Source organism: Leiobunum rupestre, chromosome 10 (genome assembly GCF_980474605.1).
Source record: "Leiobunum rupestre chromosome 10, qqLeiRupe1.1.hap1, whole genome shotgun sequence".
Classification (NCBI taxonomy): Eukaryota; Metazoa; Arthropoda; class Arachnida; order Opiliones; family Sclerosomatidae; genus Leiobunum; species Leiobunum rupestre.
This window is the reverse complement of record NC_143393.1, coordinates 30,701,075-30,721,280: the sequence shown is the minus strand read 5'-3', so window position 1 is coordinate 30,721,280 and position 20,206 is coordinate 30,701,075. Positions and strand designations below refer to the sequence as shown.

The 20,206-nt window shown below is 36.2% G+C and overlaps 1 protein-coding gene across 1 annotated transcript; it reads left to right on the top strand.

Moving 5' to 3' along the window:
- Positions 1-2,303: 2,303 nt before the first annotated feature.
- Positions 2,304-18,758, top strand: LOC149925366 (uncharacterized). The gene is made up of 18 exons (XM_090161735.1): positions 2,304-3,509; positions 3,599-3,670; positions 5,591-5,683; positions 5,751-5,846; positions 5,918-6,040; positions 6,102-6,176; positions 6,507-6,557; positions 6,629-6,673; positions 6,726-8,336; positions 12,531-12,866; positions 12,935-13,018; positions 15,451-15,531; positions 15,598-15,693; positions 15,764-15,865; positions 15,931-16,005; positions 16,947-16,997; positions 17,068-17,112; positions 17,174-18,758. The coding sequence occupies exons 1-18, from the start codon at positions 3,176-3,178 to the stop codon at positions 18,604-18,606; spliced, it is 4,803 nt and encodes a 1,600-aa protein (XP_090017861.1). The 5' UTR covers positions 2,304-3,175; the 3' UTR covers positions 18,607-18,758.
- The last annotated feature ends 1,448 nt before the right edge of the window (positions 18,759-20,206 follow it).

Sequence of the window (20,206 nt, the reverse complement as noted above, 5' to 3'; positions counted from 1 at the left end):
AGTATTTATTATTTAGTGTTCATTGTTTATTTGTTTGTGTCCCCGCTTCCTTAGAGCCATAGGATGCCCGAGTTTAAGACCACCGGAACCGATCCCATGGAAAACCGTAAGAGATAGTTTTGTTAAAGAGTCTATGGTCAGAGTGTATTTTTTCGTTACGATTAAAATCCCCCGCTCATAACATTGAGTAAAGAAAATAATGGTATAGTCGTGGTGGCCTAACCATCATGAAAATTAAAGATTTATTTCCCTCGCTATAAAGAAAATATATTAAAATTTCCCCCATTTTGTGTATTACGTTTATATTATTGTGTTAAATAGAGATTTTGTGATTAATTAAAGACAAAGGGTTCCATTCTGAATTCGAATCTCCCTCCTCTTTCCCTTTCCCTTCTTATGTAACCCCCTCTCTCAGATTTAATTAACGCCACGAAATACCACGACTCACATTGTGTCGCCATCTTTCACCGCCTTAGTGAATTAATATCTTTGAGCAAGGGTAGGATTAAAGACAATAGTATACGGGTCATTCATATTCCTAGGTAAAAGCTCGCCTAAATAAAACTCGGCTCCGCCATTTTGTTTGTTTACATCGACTCTCCTTTTAACTGAGAAATATTAATAAATAATCAGCTAGGCTAATACCCAAGTCATCTTGCGACTTTTAATGCCTTTAAACAGGTGGCCGGGTTGTTTCAGTACTGCCAGATTTTGGGACAAGTAAGGCGAGAATAAAAAACATGGGTGACTCCATTCAGTGACTCGTCCTTTATATTGAATGTCCGTGATGACTCCGACCTCCTACCTTCATAAAGCCGACGTCAAGACATTTATGCAACTTTATGCGGCATCTGCCGAAGAGGCAGCCATTTTGAAAATTTGGGACAACCGAAAAACACTGACGGAAAACACAGAAGAACGGAGGCGATGAAAACTAACCGGTCAGGGATTAGAGAAACTAAATAGATAGTTAAAAATTACTTAAGGTCATAGGGGAAAAAGAACACTAAACTAGAGAAAGTAATGAGATGAAACTCTGCACGTACTTTCGCTCCAAAAGCTGGTCAGGAACTAAAAAAAGATACCATATTAGAGTTAAATGAAAAGTATATAGTTTGCTATTTAAAATGTAGATGGCGCTAGGGTTTCTATACGTAGACCTTACAGGGATCATTATTTCGAAAAAATCTAATACAACTTTTCCCAAGGTTACTAATGTAAAATGTTGATGTAAATATGATTGTTTCTACAGTTGGGATAAAAAGGTAAAAATTGCTTCAAAGTTGAAAATTTTATCGCCTTGAAAGGGAAAGTTACTCTGCGTTCTCGTTACACTGATCGTAAATAAAGGTTGCTAGAGACGCTAATAAGGCACCAATAAAAATCTGTGAGACTTGTAATTGCAGCTGTCCATTTTGGTAGTTTATTAATTGGTTCTGAGTGGGTGTCAAAGGCCTAAAGCCGACACCATTTGTGTTCATTCTATGGACAGCTGCCATTTTCAAAGAAGTCGCTTAATTATCCACTCGAGTAAAGCTACGAGTAGCTTTATCATGGAGGAATCGTAAATTAGGTTGACGGATATTAAGATTTACCATTACTGTAATAATTAATAATGTTCATTAAATATTGCTGAATTAATATAAAATATCGTTGTTTCATAATCCAGAAGTTTAAATTAACGTGAGGTTAGTAGAATTTTACACTTTATAGTAACTTACATAAGTTTGAAAGATCAACCTTCTGTAAGCTAACGAATAAACTTTAAGGATAACGAGGGACTCATGAAATTAGAAATTGGCGGTGCAAGACCCCTGAAAAGCAAATTATAATGCAAACAGCTAAAGTTGAATAATCCTGATATAAAAGCCAGAAAATTATCAATTTAATAAATATCGTGCTCTTTTAAAGTGCACATTGGCAATAAACTCGGCTATTTTTAAGAATAGTGCCCCCTCCTATATATATGTTTTGATTGTGCTATAGCATTTTTTGCAAGGAATCTAATCTATTGCTGTTAAAATTATTTTCGGAAATTAATACTTCAGTAGATATAGTTAATTTAACGATGTTAGCAGGTGGGGTTTATACATGCACCCACGATGATTATTAAGAACGGGGCTGAAGGGAAATGGCCGTAAACTTTTAGAAATTGTATTTACAATATAAGTATTAAATTTCAATAACTGTTAAATCCATTTGGGCCTAAAACTAAAATTAACATTTTACAGTTTTAACCAGTTTAGCGCCAAATTAGGAAATTATCGCCCTTAAAATAACTAAAAATTCTTGATGTGTACTAAAATTATTGCACTATAATGTCGATAGAAAGAGTTCCAAAGGTTTCGTTTTAACGATTAATTAACTAAATTCGCTATAGGGTGTTTTACTGGTGAAAAAAAAACATTAATATTATATGTCCCCTCGCTGATTAACTACTAGCCGCGCTTTAATAAGGGCCCTACTGACCGGGCCCTCCCCCATACCAATTGTTAAAAGTTTACTTTACCCTCCGCGCCTGTAATGAACATTTCTGTTTTTATTCAGATCTAGTAATCTATATATTTTAGTTGTACCAATACTCGATCTGGGCTAAATAGTAACTGTTGGCATCACGGGTAACTCTTGTCAGCTGCACGCAAAAAAAGTTTGTGCTTGCCTGCACCTTTCGAGGGTCCATCTGTACTTCATTTTATGTTAGATGGTATACGCAATAGTATTTCAATGGGCCTAGACCATTTAACATCAGATAAAGTAAGGAAGACTCGCGAAGAGCGCAGACAAGCTTCGGTTTTAAAGCCACTGGGACATTTCCGCTGGCAAACTGTTAAATGTTAAATTTTCATTGTGTAGATTATAAACTATATTTGCGATGTCTTACATTAATTTTTCTTTCTTCTTAAATTTATCTATTTTACATACAATTAATATAAAATTCTTACATTGCTTTCGCTATTGAAAATATTACTATGGTAACAAAATCTCACGAGATAAAATGTAAATTGTCAAAGCCAAATTCTTAATTTATTTTTCCTATTCCTAAAGTTGATGACGTCCAGGAGTTGGAAGTACGTAATTTATGTTATATCCTATGAACAAGGTTTCTTTAAAGAAAAAACCTTCATGGCATATATTTTATGTGAAATTATGATCATATGTTAAAGGCTATCAAGAAATGGCGCGTCTTCCCAACTTCGGATCGTTTCTGAAACTTGAGCCTCCAGACGAAGACTTGCTTTTGAACCGCGATTTTTCCGCGGACTGTAACGACCCTAATCGAGATTTTGGAGAATCAATGATTTGGGACAGCGAACTTAATTCTCCCGATTTTGGTAAATTCTGTAAATCGGATTTGGGTACACAGTCCCGACTAAGGCGTTATCCCGAAGTTTCCGGTGTGTCTTCAAAGAGTCACGATAATCAAGAGACACCTCATTGTTCTAAAGATTCCCAAAGTACAACAAATCGAGATAATGTCATTTATAAGGAATTATCTGTTACTACTCCCGGTATGCTTTATCTTATAAATATATTATATTTTGATTTCAAATACTAACAATAACATATAATATAAATCCTGTCCTATCCATGAGTAAAGATGAGCACACTGAAACCACATCTTTAAATCAAGAAAAAGACAACTTGGCTGATTTCACTGTTATAACTCCAGGTATTCTTCATCCAACATGTTAATATCAGAAGTTTATAGAAAAACGGAGTTTTGACCTGTATAAAGCGTATCAGTTTATCGAGCTACTTAAAGAAAGAAGCGCCATCTGCTTTAATGCCTGTCAACTAAATGTGTGAGGAAATAGCAATCGATTTTTGTATTTAAATGTTTCTATACCGAAAATTTCAGCTGTTGTATCGTTATAAATTTGAATGAGCAGAAAACTTTCGCGTATTCGTTTAAAACTGTTTCTAGGTAGCGATATTTCTTACCAAAATTTAAACTACACACGATGCCTATAGGCTTCGAGCTTAGGAAATATAGCGCCGTCTGCCTTAATATCCGTAAACTGAATATGTTAAGAAATAGCAGACACCTTTTGAATTTCTAGGTTTTCTAGTTGAACTTTCAGCAGAGACAATTTTGAACGAGCTTTCATTTATTTATTTTAAAACTCGGTCGGCAGGCGGGGATTTTTATGAAGGCTAAAGGCAATGGTCAACGAACATGGTTGACGTCGGTGTCACGTGGTCGACGAAAGTAAATCCGTAAACCAGACTTTCGATTATGACGAAACGCCCGACCAGTATGACTACGGTGACATTTACAAGCGAAACTCGTCAGTTTTCTACTGCAGTATATATTGGGGTATTTTTAGTACTTGAGTTCAGTTTAACTTTGGTTAAATTTGAATCACTTCAGTTTCGGTTTAATACCTTAAAACGTGCAGCATGGCGTAGATATAATACGTCACGCATGCTTTTTCAAATTGAAAACAAGCGTTTGGCAGCCAGTAGCATACGAACCTTTAAAGGGCAACGCAAGTGGCCATGCAGGGGGTAAATTATCTTATAGATAAAAAAAAGACGGCGCATGCGCTATCTGTCATAGCCTTTCCCTCTGTAAAAAAAAGCAGAACCATATTTGCCGAATTTATTTTGTATAAATGCCCATCTCGCGGTACCTATGTGATAGCAAAATCCAACAAATCGGATCCTTTATCCAAAAAAAATGTAATAAAACAAAGATAAATATTCTGTCGGGTTAAAATGATTTGGAGATTGTTAAGGGAGACGGGATATAGGGCCAAGTGTGTGAGGCTAGCGGCAGAGATATACCGCGTCCAAGGCCTAATGTTTCAACCTCCATAATTGAAAATATTCAATTGGCAAATAATTTTTTTTAAAACATAATGAAATCGAAAATGTCAACGTCAAACTCTCGGAATTTAACTCAGTTCTTTTCTCCATAATAAATAAATTAAGCTAAGCCTAAAATCCTCGGTTCGAAATTAGCGAAAGAGAGCGAAATTGCACCACGTGACTATACAAAGGAGAATAGGGTTTCCGCGCGGTATAAATTCGTCCTTGGAAAACCAACTTACGACTTGTAGAAGAAAAGATTGTTCCAAATCAAGCGCCCCCATATGGCCACTTGCGTTGCCTTTTAATGGTTCGTAATTACGCGTATTAGAGGGGTATTATGCGTGAAGTAGAAGCTATGAAAGGTTCATATTAGCCTTTTACTCTGTTTTGTGTTTCCTCCATTTTAACAAAAAGTAATTTCGACGCCCAGATTTAGGTAATTTTATCTAATTTGATAATAGCAGACGGTATGTCATAGACGATACCACAATGCCTAGCGACACCTAGACTCGTTTCGGTTGTGAATATTATTAGAATGCATTAATTGTATAGGAAGATGATAATAATAGCGGAGACTATTCTTTGACATCGCTCTCTTCAAACAAATTATACATATTTTAAAGCTAATAAGATTAAGGTGGCTTAAGCACTATCCACTGCTGGGCGGCTAGAGGAGCTTTCATACTTCCAACAGAAGTGGTTTTATTATAAACTTCTGACGATATTGTCGAAAACAAATTTTATTAAAGTAATTGTCCATTAAAATATTTCGTAGATATCCCATCTCCATCTAAAAATGAGAATACTGGAACTAAATCTTTGAGTCAAGATAATGTCAAATATACTGATTTTACCGTTGTAACTCCTGGTATTCTTTACATAATATGATTTTTCTATTTAGTATACATCGTAAGTTAAAATATATATATTTATAGACATCTCACCCCAGTCTGAAGCTACTAATTGCCGAAAAAAAGCTACGAGCAAAGAAAACACCACTGATTTGGAATTAACCATTATAACTCCTACTAGTATTTTATGATTATTTCCATACATTTTCTTTTAATTTAGAATGTTACTAATGTAAAATATATTATATTAGATATTCCCTCTCTGTCTGTGTCGTCGCCGAACAACGGATGTGGGCAAGAGGCATTGCAATATTCTCAACTTAGCCCGAATGAATCATTAGTTGAAACTGCTGTTATGAAAAAAACATATACTGGTAGAAATTATCCAATTTTACCATAAAGAAACTTTTTACTGATGCAATTTTCCATTCATAGGTCAGGGTTCAACCAAGTCAAGGAAATCTCGTAAAACTAATGGAAAGGTTTTCCAAAACAACCGGAAAGACCCAGGTACTGTATATTTCTAACATTTGAGTCAAATGTTCCAATAATACTAGAAAGTCAGAGGCTTATAGAGGGCATTCCACAACAACAAAAGCTATGAACGTTCATAGAAAACCTTTAAACTAATAACATTTTCCATAAATTTCCTTCCTATACTCGTTAATATAAATTTACTTTTACAATTTTGCTTAGCTCTCTATAGGTCATTTCACTGATACCCCACCGACCAAGAAATAGTAGCAAATGTCTTAATGCTTTGATGCCCCCTTGAAACGATCTTATATTTAAGCACTTATTTTGTAGGCTAGTACACTTAAAGACTAATTGAAATTTCAGAAGTGATGTTTATCTGCGCCAGCAAGGTACTACCATGCGAAAAATCTGCAGGTATTAATTTTGTCAGGGGTGTATTAGTTTCACTTCTGTTATTTGTTAATACCTAAATACTGAAATTTCAGGGAACGCAACTGTGACTAAGAAGATAAACAGAGCTAAGATTATTGGTATGTAGCTGAAGTTGACGAAACTTACCCACGCTAATTGTCCTTTGTGTAGTGACCAGTTCAGTTGGTATTCAAACTGATTCGGATATGTTAATTCGAGGGACCACTTACCACCAGTGCTTTGAATGCGGAATAAGTTTTCGAAGTATTGAATCTTGGGTGGCTCACGAACAAAATGTTCATGGTGATGGAGCCATTCTGACTGAGATAAATATTGTAATACATTATACGAAACCAGCCTCCTCCGGGGTCGAAGCCTCGGAGCAGATTTTTGAAAACACTAGCCCGTGTGAAGCGCTTGAAACTGAATCTCTTAGTGAAGGAAAACAAGGTTGTGACGTTTTGAAACATGACGATGAAAAACGAAAATACACGTGCAATATTTGTGAGCATTCGTTTTCTCGTGCAAGCGTTTTGGAAAAACACACGCGGAAGCATAACGATGACGAACCGTATCAGTGTGAAATTTGTAAAAAGTCATTTGCAAGTAAACTAAATCTGAGGTCTCACATCAAATTACATTTACAATCTTATCAATGTACCCGTTGCCAAAAATCTTTCAAAGGTCGAGTAAGTCTCAAGCAGCATATGAAATCTCACCATCGAGAAAAATCTAAAGCGCAAAAATACTACAAGTGCCAAGTGTGCGCAAAACAATTTAAACACCGCCATTCTTTCAAAGAACATGTGTTATTGCATACCAGTTCAAACGAATATTTGTGTGATACATGTGGTTCATGCTTTCCTTCTCAGCTCAGACTTAAACGTCATAAATTATGCCATTTAGAAACTTTGCCTTATGAATGTAACGTGTGTCATAAACGATTTTTATTTCCTAATCGTTTGAGAAACCACATGCAGACGCATGCCGTTGAAAGACCTTTGAAATGCGATATTTGCGAAAAATTCTTTGCAACTGATCGCAGTCTTAAAATTCATCAATTAACTCATCAGGAGAGATCGTATTTGTGCAATTTATGTGGGTCACTTTTTAAATATTCTTGTCATTTAAAGCGACATATGTTATGTCACACTGGTGAAAAGCCACATCAGTGTGAAGTGTGTGATAAACGATTTGCACAATCTGTACATCTTAAAACACACATGAAGTATCACACTGGTGACAACCCATTCGCGTGTGACTTATGTAAGGAACGTTTCGTCACATACTATGGCCTAAAGCGACACATGAATAGGCACACGCAGCAAGAACCACATAAATGCAATGTTTGCAATAAACGTTTCGAACATTCTGACAATCTAAAACAACATCAGAAAAGCCATTTTGCAAGTGCAAAGTGTATTAAAATTGGAACACATTATCCATGTAATGTTTGTGACAAAACATATACAACTAAACTGAATTTAATTAAACACATGGAAAATCACATTAGAAATCATCCCAATACGTGTGATTTTTGTGAAGCCAGTTTTAAATCGGTACTTGCTCTAAGTATTCATAAAAAAGCTAAACACAATGTTAATCTCCACGAATGTAAATTTTGTAAGAAAGTGTTTGCTAAATCTAGTTATTTAACTGTCCACTTGCGTATGCATACTGGGGAGAAACCCTATGAATGTTCTGTGTGTCATAGGCGCATGAATCAGAAAAGTGATCTGAAGAGACACATGCAGAGAATGCATGGTAAAGATTCAGATAATTGAAGTGGTAAATCACTTTGTAGTTGTGAAATTTTAACCCGAAATTAATTTTTTAGTTTGGTAGAAATCGATTTAGTGGCAAAAACAATTGGGTTCCAATGCAAAACGGGAAAATAGTTCGCTGAAAGTTCACTCATCACAGTTGGCGGTAGAAGTTTTGGATCCCAATAAATAAAGTGAGCTCCGACCATTGCCCCGCATTGGTTGCATTGGCCTAGTTACGCCACTGAATCTGCTTTAAAATAAATTTTGTATTTGTAGTGTCTAATGTGTATTGTAAAAAGTAATTAAAATTTTGCCATTATAAATAAAATCATTTCTTCAAATTGGAATGCGGCCGTTTCGGTCCATGAACAAATTGTCTAAATTTTTGTAGCCCTGGGAAATGTGCAAATAAATTTTACACTCATTAAACCAACAAGGACGTATTTAAGGGGAGATTGACTTAAAACCTCCCTGAAATGGATAAAGGATGATATGCAAAACTTAACATATCTTTCAAATCTCAAGGATGGGGTGCAAAATGTAAGTGTTTTTCAAGTTCAAAAGAGGATGCACAGTTTAAGCCCTCCCCGTAATGAAATCCTAGGTACAGTTAAGGAAAAGTGTGACATCCTGAAATATCACGTATCTGTTGCTTAAACAATTGAACAAAGTTTATCTCGCGTTCCTTAACATTTTAACATTGTTAATTTAATTTTTGAATGATCGAATGTATGTTTTCAATTGTGCAAACAATACGAGCGCTATAACCTATCCAGTCTGCTTTTAAATTTAAAGTAATGCAGTGACGTAGTTACTTAGCCTATGGTCATCAAAACAAAAGAGCAAGGATAAATTGGTTTCTATAACATTTCTCTAATATCTTCAGCAGTTGGTAGGTAGGTGGTGATTTTATTAAATATATCCCTTTATACAATCGTCCTACAGGCTTCTGTGATATCGCCTTCTCCCTATTAAGTATAAAGGATTTTTATTATGTACTTTTCTAAAGAATCCATTGCATGTAGTGAAATAACGATATTGCAATATTTTATTATTTCATTTTAAAAATGTTTTATTTGCGTAGCTCGTCTTAGCTTCATACATAAAATTTGCCTTTTGGCTCGGATATACTGAATTAAATCGTCCTTTCCCTACTGTACCATTTACATTGCCAACTAAGAAACCTCTTATGACAACTGTTGCTGGTCAGGGATTGCCACATTTTGGTGCAAAACAATGTCTGTAGACGAAAACCGCGTTAAAAATATTAAGCGGTGGTTTTTAAATATTTTCTAATTAATTTGAAATCTTTGCATTGTTATGCTAACCACTTTAGGTAACATTAGCTACTAGTTTATGAACTTCTTTTTGCGACAAAACTTGGAGGCCACCATTTTAGGGAGCTCTGTATTATAGTAGTTTATTAGTAGGCAGTATATTTTGCCATCTTGCATTATTATGGTAATCATGATAATCTCAATTTTATAATTTTGTCCTTATTTCTTAATTTTTATCAGAATTGTTTTTAAATAATTTTAATAAACCAAAGTATAGCAATTAAATATTATAATAATGAGGGGCTGAATAAATATTCCACATAAAATAATGATTGATTTTGGAATATGCTCCCGTCATATGAGTTACCTAAGTTAGATATTTAAACTACAATCCAGCTAATCGCTCGACATTTGAAAAATACACAAGGAATGCAGGATGATAGTAAGATTATCTAGGGTTGCAATTGAAAAAAGGCTAGCGCATGCTCAGATACCCCTTGGGGCTAACGACAGTCTGTTTTATGGCAATTTGGTATTGTTTATTAAAACTACATAATATTTTGTTGTTAATCCATGTATGTTCGTGTTATATCAATATGGCTTTTACTTAATCAACAAATTTGAATCTTTAAATTGTTTATTGTACGTTTTCCTAAAAAACTACTATTAAAATATCTATATAGTAACCACTCAAAAACAGTTCAAATATATAAGCCTTTCCAATATGTCTTCTTGCTGTATAGTTGGATATAAAAGTCACTATTTATCTAAATCGGCTGAACGTAAAGTTAAATTTCCTTGAATTAATTAAAATTTTCACGAACTGACTCGGTGCAGTAATGGTAGCTATGGTGGCGCCCACGTTTGGTACAAACAAAGTCTCGAGTGGATTTTATTCATGGGATAATACTGTTACAGACAGCTGCCAGTTCAAACGCGTCGCATAATTATCCACAAGAAGAACGGTATGAGTTGCTATATCTTGCAGTAATCGTAATTTCGTATGTTATGTTTTAAGAATGATTAGTATATATACTTAGAGAAATAAAATAAAATAGCGTAATTCCGTAACCCAGAAGTTTAAATTCTTCGGAGGTTAGTACAAATTTACACTTTTTACTATTTTCATCGTTTTTTAAATATCTCCCCTCTATAAGCTTACGAATGAAACTTGAGGATAATGTGGGACTCATGAGGATAGAAATCGGCATTTCCAGCTTGGGTTAATTCCAGGTACTCAAATTTAATTTATAGTACCAAGGCCCGAAAATGATCGTTGTGTGCACTGCAATTTTTCCATTTTGAATTATTGATAATTTTTTCTAGCTACGCCACTGAATAACGCTTAAATTAAATTGGGAAATAGATTAAGTAACTTCCTTTAATGTAATGGATGTTTAACTGTAAAAAACCCTGTACCCTTCGCCAGTGTCCGACTAACTATTAGCCGGGCCCTTATGCTAAGCTTTAGTAGGGCCCCAACTTACCCTGCCCCCTCCCATACCATGAAGCAAGCTTCTTTACCCTAGCATACTCAGCCTATTGGTTAATCCGCAACGTATTTCACAGTAAGAATAAATAAATAAATAGGTAGTAAACAGTTGCAAATTCTTCGTAGTCGATCGTGGGTTGTAGTCTTGTAGATATGCACATGGTCATTTCAGATGGATATAGTGGAATAATAGGAACCATCTTTTCACTACAAGTTAAGAAAAGGCACACTGAAAAGCTAAATTACCTACAAAATTGAAATCCGTACATAAAGCGATTTAAAAAAAACGAGAATCGCGGTACTTTGACATTGCCCCATATACCCCTATTTACCTCGAAAATAAATAAATAAATACCTTTATGGCAAAGCTGTGTAGTTATCTGATTTTCTTCTGATTTTTACGTTAGTGTGTCAGTTCCCCATGTTCCGCATGTTAATTTTTTAGTTTTACCGAGAACCATTTCTATAATTTAGCCGCATCACTTGCCGCGAACCACACCGTGTGTCACCCTCATCATAATATTTTTTTATTTATTATTGTATTAAGATGGTTTTTTTTTTCTGGTAACTATGGATCAGGCAGGGACATATCGCACCTCGTTTCACTACCTCTAGTGACGCTATATACTGCTAGCCTGATAGATGTTTGGTTCAGACTATGTCATTAGGCCTAATACGTCCACTTTGACTCGTCGTCATAGTGAGCGCGTGTGGGGAGCCTACGAAAAAGAATTGTTTTTTAATTTTGATGCTACAGAATCGCGGAGGTATGTTGGAATCACGTGACGGAAAGGGAGGACCTACCTTAAATTTGACTAGACTTTTTAAAACGATTCTGTGGACCTTAAAGCGAAGTGACTTCGAGCTAGGAGCAACAAACACAAGGAGAATGCAACTAGCCTTTAAACAAGCTAACGTAGTGTTGTGTACAAATTTCATACGGAAAGGGGGAAGACAATTTCCGAATTTTTCCCTTCCGACGCCAGCTGGCGCTTAACCAATGAAAATTGTACACAAGAAAATAGAAGACTTTTGACGGGTTGCGTTCTCATCGGCGCCGATCGCTTTTTTTACCAATGGGGGCCGAAGCTCACTAATAAACTTGGAATGAGGCTGCTGGCAAAACTTTCTTGCTACGGATGCTTAAAAGTAAACGGCCTTTAACATCGGTGGTTTTACCAATGGGGGCTTTGGCCCCGCCGCCCCCATGGGATCGGCGCCACTGTGCGTTCTCCTTGTGTGGTGTGCTACGTTTGTTGCTCCTAGCTTCGAGGATCTCTAACATCGCGACTGAAACTCTGGGTCTGCCGTCTGACAACGATATAAAAAGTTAAAACTACACCGTGTAGTTTATAAAGTTATTTTCACAATGCAATAAAACTTAATTAATATTTAATTGTTCTTAATTTCAGATACTTCGGAGCATTTCAATAAATTAAAGGCTTTCAAGAAATGGCGCGTCTTCCCAACTTCGGTTCGTCTCTGAAACTTGAGCCTCCAGACGAAGACTTGCTTTTGCAGCGCAGTTTTTCCTCGAACTGTAACGACCATAACCGAGATTTTAGAGAATCAATTTTCCTGGATAGCGAACTTAGTTCTCCTGATTTTGGTAAATTCTCTAAATCGGATTTGCGTACGCAGTCCCGACCAAGGCGTTATCCCGAAGCTTCTTCAAAGAGTCACGAGAGTCCAGAGACACCGCATTGTTCTAAAGATTCCCAAAGTGCCACAAATAAAGATAATGTCCATAATAAGAATTTAACGGCTGTAACTCCCGGTATACGTTATCTAATATCGAATATAATTTGATTTAAAATACTAACAAATTAATTTAAATATTTAAAGGAATTCTATCCATGTCTAAAGATGTCCATGTTGAAACGACCTCTTTCCATCAAGGAAATAAAGATTTTAGCGTTATAACTCCAGGTATATTTTATCTAATATGGTAAAATCAGAAAGGTATCCTTTGTTTTCCCTAAGCTTGAGGTAATTGGACGACGTTACGACGTAGAGGTAGATGGTCTTCTGAATCGACCTTTTTAATATCACTGTGTTTAAATTTGAATAACTTAGAGTCGGTCGAATGAGTCGCCGTTTCTTTTCAGAACGCCCTCGACTTAGTAAGACGGTTCTCACCTTAGGCTTGTATCAATCCGCGGAAAGTATGACCTTTTGACTTCAAATATGCAATGTATTCAATGGTTTTGAGTAAAGTTTCACACTTATTATCTAAATATTTAAAAACGAGAATGGGAAAACGAGGCTTCCTCGAATTACAGGCGATGCGAAATTTGCCAATGATTTTAAAATGCCTACGTATAATAAAGGTTGTATCATGAATGTATTCATTTCAACCATGAATATCTAACTATATCATTACCCTTACTACCATCTGGGTCTTTACGTATTCACTTCAGCCAATCAGGAGGCAGGCGTTTGTCGTTGACTCAATCCACAAAACGTTTCAGGAATTGCGCCATTTAACCGGCGAAGAAAATGACTGGTGATTCTTAGAAAATACCTGTACTTTAACCAAATCATTTAATAATCATAAATAAAGGAATTTATTATTAATATTCTTACGTGCTAAGCCTTGGTACTGAAGCTATAGTGAAACGATTCCCTTCAATACAATTTTTGAGTTGCGGCGCGGGACCAACGTCATAATAACTAAGCCCCTCCCATCCTAGCGACTGAGGCCAGACTGCCTATTGCAGTTCGATATTCATGGTTGAAATGATTCATGAACACATTCATGGTTGTACTCATTAACTATACATACAGCGGATTTCAGGCATTAATATTGAATATTGTTAAGGAATGGCAAAAGTGCACGCAAAGACAACGTTGGAGCTATTAAAAAATATTTTCATATCACAAATAGATTAAAAGAAAAACTTCTATAATCACAAATAGATATTTCTCTAAAATAAGCTGAATAAAATGTAGAAATATAAGATGTTGTTCTTACGTCAAAAGATTGATATATTAGTAAAGACTTAGCAAGCGTAATTTGACTTGAAAAGGTAATAGACAGTGACGAAATAGCTACATGTAACGAGAAGATCACGTTAATTTATTGTAAGATCTTTTCATTGCCCAACGATTCTCATAGCCCAAAGCTCCGATGGGGCGGGTAAAGAACTATAATTTAAGAGCTAAGCAATAAGACATTAACTGTTACCAATTACGCGACCTTGCTAAACCCGATAGTATAAGTGGATATTAAACATAAGTATGACACTTCCCATTACCCCAAAGAATTTTTTTAATGATAGTCTATTTCGCCAATGACAAGTTGACAACGTAAACCCCGACGGACTGACAACTCTACGTGAATTGCTCCTAGTATTTGGAGGAACCCCGGAAAATCGCCGACGGTCCACCGGCAGCCAAGGCCTATTGAACATTGAAATACTTTCAACAGTGTAAATAACGCTTACCTTTGGAAAATAATGAGGAATTATTCAATCGGAAGATAAAAATAACTATTATTAACACTAGCCCCATTTCAGGAGTTAGTTTTTTTCCGAATTTCAAACCTAAACGCGTGTACGCTCGTATTTATCGCCATCAAACTAACCAACTATTTTGCCAAGGGAAAGAGTAGGAATGGAAGAGTTTCCTGTTCGGAAACTTCCTATTTCGCAATCGCTTTACGACAGACTATCATTAACGGAATTATGTGCCATACTTATGTATATTATCCACTTATGCCGATAGTAGAAACCTGAACCATGTAACTAAATGATGTTGCGATTGGATCATAAATAGAACAAGAAAATTATGTATACACGTGGAATGTCTATGAACTTCGAAAGCTGGTCGAGAAACGGGCGAGGCGTAAACTACGCCGAATGTGAAACTTCAAATTCGTTACAATGAGATGATTCCTACCCGGTGTGATGGGATTTTTCTCAGTCACTCTGGTATTCCTTGATTAAAAATAAACTTCTATAATTCAAATTCATTGGCTGGCTAATGAAGACGTGTCGAGGGAAGACACCCACTCGGGAAATAGGCTTAACAGAAACTACATTTAAGAAACCCCGATTAGTTCCAACGTACACTGAATATGTTATAGAATTTGTCATCACTAAACTGATCTGGTTCCGCGAAAAATAACATTAAGATGGTTAACAAAGGAGCACTTAAGGTAAGTGAACTTCTATTGGAGACAAAGCTTAATGTAGAGTACGGGCCAAGTTTAACTAAACACGTGCGGCTGTACACAGGTAAAAAATCAGCTAGTTTTCGTAAAAATGTTTTATTGATATAATTAATACTTATTGTAATTGTGACATTACTGAAAAACAAACATTTTTATGTAATTTGAATTGCTTTTTAAAATTTCAAAGATATCCCATCTCTGTCTAAAGATAGACCTTCTTTGAGTCAAGATAATGCCAACTATACTGATTTTACCGTTATAACTGCTGGTATGCTTCACATAATACGGGCTTTTTTGATTTAGGATGCTAATAGGTTGAAATATATATTTATAGACATCCCATCTCAGTCCGAAGTTGCTGATCGCGGGAAAATAGCTAAGGGTGAAGAAAACTCCAATGATTCGGAAATTACCGTTATAACTCCTAGTAGTATTTTCGATTATTTTTATAAATTTTCTTTTAACTAATAATGCTAATAATATAAATGATATTCTTATAGACATTCCCTTTCTTGAACCCTCGCTGTCTGTGTCACCAGGCATCAACGGATGTTTGCGTCAAAAGGCTTTGCCAACTACCTTTATCAAAAACATTAATACTGGTACAAATTATCGAATTTTTCCATAAAGAAACTGACGTTTTCCTGATGCAATTTTCCTTTCATAGGTCAATGTTCAATCAAGTCAAGGAAATCTTGTAAAACTAATGGAAAGGTTTTCCAAAACACCCGGAAAGACCCAGGTATATTTTAACATTTTGAGCGAAATTCATGAACAATTGACTTGAAATTGTGCCATATTGGCCAGGGTCAAAAACTAAAATTAGCAGCTTATAAAGGGCAATTCCACAGAACAAATCCGTTATTGCACTCTTTCAATACAGTGAAATTTTGTAATTATGTTCAGATAACTAATACATGGTTGTTTGGAACAGCCATAAGGTTTGTTTCAGACGAAGAACTTACCTTCTACAATTGCTTTCGGGAAGAGACGAGTCGGGCCGATCCCGATCTAAAAAAAATTAGTCAGGCCCAATCTGACCCGGCCAATTACCGACTGATATATAACAACTGCCAAATGCAAATCCCAAAGGAACAAATGGTTTTAAGATTTAAATTGCCATTTTTGAAAACTTCCGATATGTCACTTAAATCTTCCTGATCATTATCGATACTTTAAATAATATTTTCCATCAGAATTGTTAGGAATTAATGTGCACTTAAAAGGCTAATCCGTAACTGCAAACTTACGGGTAACGCAACCCAGTTTAACTAAAGATAAATCTGAGTGACCGTAACAGATGATGTGAAAAAATGAGCCCGACCGGACCAGTTCCCGATTATTTTGTACCAAAGGTAAAGCGCGACCCGAACAAAATAAATTAAAATTATTTCTGCCCGATCAGAATTGAAATGGGCTTGAAAAGCCGAATACTAAATTACTTTTCAGCTTTCTCTATTTTCATTGATCAGGGCCACCGAGAATACTTGTAAATCCGCAAGGACCTTAAGACTAGCAAAATTCAAAACGTTTTTTTAAACCACTTTTCCTATTATAATTTTCGCTATTGATAACTTCAAAGGTATCCCAATATTGCACTTGTTCTACACCACGCATAGAAAAATAGTAGCAAATAGCTAAGGTCTTACTGGTACACTTGAAACTAACTGAAATAAATTTCAGAAGTGATGTTTATCTGCGCAAACAAGGCACAGCCGTTCGAAAAAGCTCCAGGTATTAATTTTGTGATGAGTGTACTAGTATCTCATCTGTTAAACTTAATACCTAAATACTGAAATTTCAGGGAACACAACTGTGGCTAAAAAGTTAAACAGAGCTAAGATTATTGGTATGTAGGTGAAGTTGACGAAACATACAAAACTTACAAAGGCTAATTGTCCTTTGTGTAGTGACCAGTTCAGTTGGTATTCAAACTGATTCGGATATGTTCATTCGAGGGACGACTTACCACCAGTGTTTTGAATGCGGAATAAGTTTTCGAAGTACTGAATCTTGGGTCGCTCACGAACAAAATGTTCATGGTGATGGAGCCATTCTGACTGAGATAAATATTGTAATACATTATACGAAACCAGCCTGCTCCAGGGTCGAAGTCTTGGAGCAGATTTTTGAAAACACTAGCCCGTGCGAAGCGCTTGAAACTGAATCTCTTAGTGAAGAAGAACAAGGTTGTGACGTTTTGAAACATGACGATGAAAAACGAAAATGCACGTGCAATATTTGTGAGCATTCGTTTTCACGTGCAAGCGTTTTGGAAAAACACATGCGGAAGCATAACGATGACGAACCGTATCAGTGTGAAATTTGTAAAAAGACATTTTCAAGTAAACTAAATCTGAGGTCTCACATCAAATTACATTTACAGTCTTATCAATGTCCCCGTTGCCAAAAATCTTTCAAAGGTCGAGTAAGTTTCAAGCAGCATATGAAATCTCACCGCGGAGAAAAATCTAATGCGCAAAACTATCACCAGTGCCAAGTGTGCGCAAAACAATTTAAACACCTCCGTTCTTTAAAAGAACATATGCTATTGCATACCAGTTCAAACGAGTATTTGTGTGATACATGTGGTTCATGCTTTCCTTCTCAGCTCAGACTTAAGCGTCATAAATTGCGCCATTTAGAAACTTTGCCTTATAAATGCAACGTTTGTCAAAAACGATTTTTATTTCCTTCTCGTTTGAAAAATCACATGCAGACGCATGCCGTTGAAAGACCTTTGAAATGCGATATTTGTGAAAAATTCTTTGCAACTGATCGCAGTTTTAAAATTCATCAACTTACTCACAAAGAAAGATCGTATTTGTGCAATTTGTGCGGTTCGCTATTTAAATATTCTTGTCATTTAAAGCGTCACATGTTATGTCACACTGGTGAAAAACCGCACCAGTGCCAAGTTTGTGATAAACGATTTACACAACCCGAGCATCTTAAAAAGCATATGAGATATCATACAGGTGACCAAATTGTAAAATATTATCCTTGCGGTGTTTGTGATAAAACATATACAACTAAACTTAATTTGATGAAACACATGGAAAATCACATAGGAACACATCCCAATAAGTGTGATTTTTGCGAAGCCAGTTTTAAATCGGTACTTGCTCTTAGTATTCATAAGAAGGCTAAACACAATGTTAATCTTCACGAATGTAAATTTTGTAAGAAAGTGTTTTCTAAAACTGGTTATTTAACTGTCCACTTACGTATACATACTGGGGAGAAACCCTTTGAATGTTCAGTGTGTCATAGACGCATGAGTCAGAAAGGTGACCTGAAGCGACACATGCGGAGAATGCATGGCAAAGATTCAGATAATTGAATTTCGCATGGTAGTAATAATTTGCATAAATTGGACTTAAAACAGCTTTAGTATTTGCAGTGAAAGTGTGTTGTAAAAAAATTATTAAAATGGTGACGTTATGAAATAAATATTTCTTCGTGCACCGCCAGTTCTGTTTGGAATGATCTATACAATTCGGAAAATATTGTATACTTGGAATATGTTCTTAACGCATACCTCAGAAAGGTGGTCAGCTGCCGAATAATTTTGGTCGCCAATATTGGCTATAATAAATGAACGAAATACACTTTGGCGATTGATTACCAAATTTTTGTCAAGCCATTTTGCAGAAAACAATGGCTGCTTAGTTTTGTGCTTGCTGTAGCCTACTTCCAGGAGCTAGTAGGCCACACTTTGAAGCTCTCTGACGCTCTTTTAACTCATAGTAGGAAAATGGGGAAAAACAGGCATACTTCTCAACTTACTCCCTACAACTCCTTAAAAGTTTTGCATACACTTTTAAAACACCCTGTATACAGGGTGTCCACTAAAAAAAGAACCAGAGAGAATATCTCAAAATCTGTTTTAGGTACGAATTTGAAATTTTCAGGTCACATAGAGCGTTGTTTACTAGTTATTAGCGCTTTCTTTCAATTTTCCCTTTTACGACCTTTGTGATTTTAGTAACAATTTTCTCGACCACCTATTGGTCAAATACAATCGGGTCAAAGCTAGTTAGACCTAAAACGTGACAGGGAATACTTTTCTAATTGGAACCAACTTTCTGACACTTACGGTTCTTGAGATAATGACCTTGAAGACATAGTTCAAGGTCATCGACATTTTCATAGTAGGTGTTCCCCCTACACACACTATGTGACCTGGAAATGTCAAATTCGTAAATAAAACCGATTTTCAGATATTCGCCCTGGTTCATTTTTAAGTGGACACCCTGTATAGCCTAAAACCAATTAAAATAGATTATGTTAATTTATGGATTTTTGTATCGAGTAGTATCGCTCTGTGGCTTTGGGCTATGACTAGCGTGACCATACGTCCCGTTTTGAACGGGACTGTCCATTTTTCGGTACTCCGTCCCGGTGTCCCCTCTGAAAGCTTCGGGACGCAGAATTGTCCCATTTTCAATGAAGAGTTTTCGATAGAATCGAACTATCACGCGTTAAGTGAAGTAATCCTTGGCGCTTGCTTGACGCAGCGCGGGTGGCGTTGCGGGCAACTTAACCTCGCCCCCCACCCGCACCAAGAGGGTTCGAAAAAAATTAAAGTACAAAACTTTAATCATTTGTTATTTTAGTAAATGCGTCCACCCCTATGAACCAAAAATGTTAGATTGTCACATTCTCTGACGGACCGCCGTCTAGGCCTTTGACGTCTGACGACATACTAAATCTGGCAGAAAAATGAATTTTCCTTCCATTTCTCAATTATAAATTGAGGAAGCGCCTAGCTCGCTTCGCTCGCTATTGAAAGGGGGGCAACAAAATTAACTTGGGCCTAGGGCCCCATAAAGTCTTAATCCGGCCCTGCTTGCGCCGTCTGACGTGATTTGCGATTGTTTTTCATTGCAATTCGTTACTGATTTTTGCGTATCGCGGTCTGTTTAGCTTAGGAAGTGGTA